A 7,258-nucleotide genomic window follows, 5' to 3' on the forward strand; every position below is an offset into this window, starting at 1 on the left:
ATGCAAACGTCTAGGTCCTGCATTATAGGATGTTACTGCAGCGTTGCACCGTAAATTATACGATCCACGAAGAGAAAAATTTACTCGCTTACCACCAATAAATTTCGCTAAAATTGAGTTGTACGACTCTGCTGCATTATTACTTACTTTGTACAATAAACTTTCAGCATGATATAATACAAGACTTTTCGCTGCAACTAATTCTTCCCAAATACCTAACGATTTCATCTGTGGCACTAAATTTATTTCGCCGTCTTTTTGTCCTTTGCAAAAGTAAAACTGACAATTCGTATGATCGCCAAAAACATGACTTGGCCCATTTATTAAATCTTTTTTTAAATTTAATAATTTATGTTCAAATGATATATCTTCTTGATATTTTCTATATTTTACAGCTTCTGTTATTGCATACCTAAGTCTAAGAATTCTATCTTTTATTGCTTGTCTTATATTTCCCGGAATATTTACGCCTCTAGTAGTTCTTCTTTTAGTAGATATGTCTTTTAATTTATTTACATAATTGCGCAGTATATGGTTGGAACATTCAATTTTTTTAATCACAAAATTATACCCGTATGGTTTAGCTAGATGTAGTCTTTTCATCACGCTGCTATCTCCATCACCTAAAATTAACATATGTGGTTAAAAATTGCCCTATTATAATTTTTTTAATGCTCAACATTAATATTAAAATATAATCCAATTTAAATAAATACCTATAAGCTTAGAGTATATCAGATTATGCATATCAATACTTCTTTTAAAACCTTCTACAATAATATCTGCTTCCATAGCGGTTGAAGGCAAGTTCCAATTTTTGAAGCAAAGGTGTTCTTTAGGATCTAAATTATTTTTAGACGCTCTCTGGCAAATACAACAATACTTATTTCTTACGCCAATGAATAAAACTTTTTTTGTTTTAGCTCCAATTATGCAGGCCTACAAATATTGATAAATAGGTAATTTAATTGACCGCATTATTAGCTAATTCCATGGGTGTCAATAATAGGTTTGTTTACAATAATTATAAAAATGTCAAAAATAATAATGTATTATCTTAATATATATAAATCTCGTGTCACAATGTTTGTCCTCAATGGACTCCTAAACCACTTAACCGATTTTGATGAAATTTTTTACAACGCGTGTAATTTGGTCCAACTTAAAAGATAGGATAGTTTTTTTTTTTCAAATTTTTTAATATCGGGACAGCTAAGGGTTGTCCAGAAAATAATAGAAGTGCTCAAACAGGGATTTTGATAATTTACGGTAGAAATAATTGTTTATAAATGGTTGCTAAGCTACGTAGACTATTTATTATTATTATTATTATTATTATATTTTCGGTGAATATAGTAACAATTTTTTATAATTATTATTTATTGTCCCCGTTTTTGTAACATTTTTCACTGATTAATCGCTCCTAAAGAGAAGATACTTAGGTATGTAAATGTAATAATATGTAATGTAATGACGTCACTGTCCAGCAATAAATAAACTATATTAAGATCGCTATTGGTTATGATTGGCATTTTTAACGGGCAACGAAGTGCACGGGGTCAGCTAGAAAGAAGATAGATATCTTTGATTTATTATATATTTAATATACTGTAATATACTGTAATATATACTGTAATATACTGTATATACTGTAATTATATATTTTTAAATATATAATTCACCAATATTAAATTTATGAGGGTAGCATAGATAGTCGTAGACCAACATTTTCTATAAAAAAAATAGTTGCATCTTACATTTTAATAAATAACTTTTGTTGAGGGGTAGCAATGTCCAAATACAGCTGTTTTCAATAATTATTAACCTTGATTTTATTGTGATATTAATTAAATTATTAACTTACAACTCCAGAAAGTGCATTGTATTTCGTTTTGTAAGAGCGTTTAGACCAAGCACCATCTGCAATCACTGCTATCATTGGTCTACCACTGACATCAACTTCATTATTTTGTATTGCAATATTTGCTTCTTCCTTACCAGCTAGTTCAATTTCTTCCCAAGATATCTCATTGAAGTACGTAGCAATTTCGTTGTGCAATAATTGATATTTACCATTAGACATAACTGGCATGTTTAAGATAGCTCCCAATTCTTCTATCTGCGCATGTCTAATACAAAATATAGGTATAGGGTGAGAAAAAAAACATACTAATACGAAAATTTTAAATTAAATAACTTACCCTTGTCCTATATTCACTGCTGCTGTTACAATTGCTAAATTTGTGTTAAATTTGTTGCCAGGTTCTTCTGAATGTATCACCTCTATTTGATTGCAAAAATTACATTTAAAATAAAATGAACTTATGCATCCATTACGTACTTCATGAGTAAAAATTAAATTTTTAAAAGTGCATCCAAATGGATGTGAAAACGATTTTATTGTATTGAATATATAATTAATATCCACAATTCGTCTTCCTTCCAGTTTCATATCTGCTAGATTGCAGCTTTGATTTAAATCTAGAGATAATGCCAAGTCTTCCGTGTCATTCATATTCGTGGTTCTAAAAGTATATTAAAATTATAAATAATACTGTCGAAATTAATATAGTTATTACTTTGATAAAAGTAGACAAACTTATGAAGAATTTTGTATTGAATTTTCAAACGTTAGATTTAAAAAGATAAATTTTTATGAATTTCTAACTCAAAATAAAATTTGAATTGCAAATATTCGTGATTTTTACGTATTTTGTCAAAATTTGAACTTAAAATGCTTATAAAAAAATTGTGACTATGTATTTTTAATAATTTTTAACTGTCGCTGTAGCTATATTATATATATATCGTTGTATATATTAGGAGCTTTGTATTAATATTTGAAGCTTTTTCACCAAATGAATAAAATTTTACTGTAATTTATAAAAAAAAAAACTAAAAGATCGAAAAGTTCAAATGTCTATAAACAATTTAAAAAGATTTGAAATATTTTGAAAATTTTATCTAGTATAGAAAATTTTAGTATAAACATTTAGTGAAAATTTCATGTTTCTACGGTAATCAGTTTTAGAGTTACACCAATATCTAAAATCAATTTTTTCAAAAAAAAATGTTTGGTTTTTCCCGGTGCTTTTGATGCTTTTGTAAACTATTGGGAATTTCATGTATACAAACACAAAAAAAATTTTAAACAAAATTTAAAAAAAAATACACACACAACATTGTTAAATCAATATATTCATCGCTCCGCTCAGAATCTAAAAGTGGACTTCGCGAATAAAGCTATATATTGGAATGAACAACTCTCTAACAATCTATCTCCAACACAAGCCTTTTTTCGAAAAAAAACATTTATTATAATACATTTAAAAATGTATTCTATATTTATTATTTATTATCTAAGTAACTAATATTCTGTCGATCAATAAAAACAAATCAATTAGACTGAACCGAGCCGCTTCGTACTTTTAATATTACTATACTTTTGGAACCAAATTTTGGATATTTTTCTCAATTAATACTAGTTTTATTTTATCTTTTTTTACTTACATCTGGACATTACGCTGTGATGTTACTAATTGTCGTTTACTGCTACTACACGCTATCGTTAGGGCATTGTCTTCGGAAATGTCATTATGGCCTACTACAAGATCGGTTTTCTGTGAAAATATACAAATAAAAAATATAATCTTGGACAAAGAACTATGTGAATATGTGGATCACTAATTTGTTTATATTCATCTCTAAAGAAGTTTAGTATTATATATCTAATATAAAGTCGTTTTTATAACACAAAATACTCGTTTTCCTATTATTTTTTTATGCAAAACAATTTCTAATCTTCGTGATTTTCTAAGGTATTTAATCATTAACTTCACTTACCTTGTTTTTTACAAGTGCAGCAATATTTCCTTTATTTTTTCTGCTTTTACTCGGAAAACATTTTGATTTTTTACCCATACGCCAATTTTTCGTATTATCCATCGTTAAAAATATTTGAAAACACGTAGGTAAAAAAAAATCACAATATGTTCAAAAAATTGCAATCAAAAAATAATAACTGTGGTGTAAGGAGTAAGGACTAGGTTTATGACTGACTAAATGTGAATTTGCAGTTTTGTGGTGTATTATAGAAAAACATTATTATTATTATTATTGGACTAATATTATAATATGATAATTATCGTAAATATTGTTTCTCGGTAAATGGTCGGCATCCGGTCGACGCGCGACGATCCGGGTAAACGTCGCGTAATTAATTGGTTATCGGAATTTGGCGTTCTCGCACTCGCAGGCACATGTCAGGTTAAGTTATATTAGGAAAAAGTATTCAGTTACTCTTCGTGTAAAAACATACTTCGGCTGTGACAAAATTGTGAGACTTAGGTTAGTGTGATTTTAATTCTGTAAAAATCTTAAAAAAATTTAACACCTCCTCTAAAGAACGGTCGAAGAGTTTTTTATAAATATTAATTTATTCAATACATATGATTGAACGAAAATGTTGTAAAAACTGAAATTTGTATGATATTATAATACTGTCAAAAGTTAAAACTTAAAAAAATTACTCCGACGGTTCTACAGAGGAGATGTTAAGAAATGTTATTATTTTTACAGCATTAAAATCGAACCATCCGAAGTCTCACAATTTTGTCATAGCGGAAGTTCTAAAAACGATTTTTTTTTAATCAACTGGAACCACCTTAACGGTAAGATTATGAATAGATTCGTTTATGTATAAGTATACTGATACCTATATTATATTATATACTAAAATAATTAATATTTTAAGTACCTAAAACTAGCATTGTATTGATGCTCAGTGGCGTAAATACCAATTTGGTTAGATGCAAAACCACCATAGGCCCACAACTGACGAGGGCCCTAGTCTAAACAATAATACCCTATATTTTATATCAAATTTAAAATTTAAAATTAATATGAAAATAATATTATTTTATTATAATTTTTCTAACTACTCCAGTAACGATTGTTTCTGCCGAACGTTGTTTTTCTAAACTTAAGCTCATAAAAAATCATCTTAGAAATTCAATTTCACAATAAAGATTTACAAATATTGCAATTCTCAATATTGAAAAGAGAATACATAATAACTTAATATTGACAAGATTATAAATTACTGCAGATTTAAAATTAAGAAAACAAAATTTCCTAGCCTAGTCTAACATATTTATTTAATCAATATATTTTTGTAGTTTCTAAATAACTATACAAAGGAAAAAAATGTTGTATGATTTTTTTTTTTTTTGGTTGATCATTACAAAAGATATAATAATAGTATATTTTGTTTTGTTTTATTTGATGTATTATATTAATAATAATATTTTATTTGCAAAATATTTCTTTTTGTATATAAGTTAAGGTACGTTTTCCCTGCAGCGTCCAAACGCAGCGTCAGACGTATTGTTACTAGGATACATACATATTTTTATATTATGTGACTGTTTTCCTACTTGCGTTTAACGCAGCGCGTCGGTAAATGTCGCAGTGCGTCCGGACGCATCACTAGTCTGGACTAGTACTTCGTTGAAATGTCTTGCGTCAACACACAAAATGTCCAAAAAATTTGTATTTTCCTCAACTGAGGATGAAATTTTATTTGAATTTGTGCAACAAAACCGAGAAATTGTTGAAAGTGCTCACCCTAAGCACAAAGATTTACATCATAAAGAAACTATCTGGAAAACTATTCAGAAAAAGTCGGTAGAACAGGTATGTACAAAATATAATAGTGCTAATGGGCGCCCGGGAATTGGGCCACATTTTAACTACCTATTTTGTATAAAATATTTGTTAACATTTTTCTACCCGGAGATTGGGCCATAAAAGTATAGCACACAATTAATATACTATTAATATGAATATAATATAATGTTTATCAACTAATTATTATTTTTTTAACATATAAAAATACAATTCGTCAAATAATTAATATATTTTTTAAAATACTTCCATACAGATTTAATTAATTTAATATACAACAAGGTCCATAAAATTAGTCGAATATGAAATAATTTTTATAAAGAATGCCAATACTCATTTTACAAATATAATATAAGGACCATAAAGTTAGTCAAAAAATAAATAATATGAAATAATTTTTTTCTAATATAATATTTAAAAATATAATTTTTTTTTTTTTTAAAATAACATGAATACATGATACAGATTGTAAATATTCAAATTGGATTTTTTCCCCTGCTTCATATTTTTTAATTTCATTAAGAATAAAATTTTGTCGAACTAAAGTTCGTTTTCTTGTTTTTATTGTTCCTATACTTCTAATCTTAATATAAACTTCTGATTGAAGTTGCAATAAAAAATTATGTATCTTTGGATGTGACATATAGAAATTATTTTTGAAATGTGAATGAAAAGACTCAACGGCATTTGAAGTTCAAATTAGGTTTCATAAGTTTTGCACACTACGCGTATGACTATTTATCCATTTCATTTGATGACAATTGATAATTCTATATCATAAGATATTGGATAATTTATTATCTTTTTATAAGGCATACGCAGTCGCTTCGAGTAAAGTTTCGTATGCGCTGCAGTATTAGGAATTGTATCAATTTATATAAAAAGATGTATTATATTAAATATTATTTTATTACAATTTAAAATGTAATAGTGGCCCAATTACCGGGTCTGCTTATTATAAATATACAATTTTAGTGGCCCAATTACCGTATACTTTTGGAAAAAAAGGTGAATTATGGCCCAATTCCCGGGCGCCCGTACTAATAACTAATTTAATTAATTAAATATGTATTAACTAGATCACTAAATGGATATTATTTATTATTGTAATTACTTAGCTTTATTATAACAGTATTTTTATGCTTTTAAATTATGAAAGTTTAAAAAGTTAAGGTTTTTTTTATAGAGGAAGACTGCAAAAAAAGGTGGAGGAATATTAGGGATACGTATATGAAACAGAAAAAAAAACTTGTCAACTGGGTCAGCAACGTCTAATGTCTATAAAGTCAATAAAACACTGTCATACTTATCATTTATGGATTCTGTGGAATACGAAAGAAAATAATGACAATGTGTAAATTGTATTTAATAACTGAAGACGGAGGTGATGGTGAAACATTAATCGACATAGAAAATGACGAAGATACGTCATTAGAATCACCAAACATATCAGATTTACCATCATCATACGGAAAAAAACGGATAAGGTCCAAAGAAGATAAAATTAGCCAAATCCTAGCAAAAAGATCAAAAGAAAGGGATATTATATTTTCTAAAATCCAGGCTCAAAATG

At 27.5% G+C, this 7,258-nt stretch overlaps 1 protein-coding gene across 1 annotated transcript; it reads right to left on the reverse strand.

The window, feature by feature from the left end:
- Positions 1–147: 147 nt before the first annotated feature.
- Positions 148–4,663, reverse strand: LOC126555760 (uncharacterized; the record flags this gene model as incomplete). Its single annotated transcript, XM_050210647.1, has 6 exons — positions 3,844–4,663; positions 3,511–3,620; positions 2,202–2,525; positions 1,865–2,129; positions 717–939; positions 148–623 (listed from the first exon to the last, which is right to left on the reverse strand). Coding segments are annotated over exons 1-6 (1,500 nt in total), but the record flags the coding sequence as incomplete, so codon positions are not given.
- Positions 4,664–7,258: the final 2,595 nt, after the last annotated feature.

This window comes from Aphis gossypii, unplaced genomic scaffold, assembly GCF_020184175.1.
Source record: "Aphis gossypii isolate Hap1 unplaced genomic scaffold, ASM2018417v2 Contig01073, whole genome shotgun sequence".
NCBI classification, from domain to species: domain Eukaryota; kingdom Metazoa; phylum Arthropoda; class Insecta; order Hemiptera; family Aphididae; genus Aphis; species Aphis gossypii.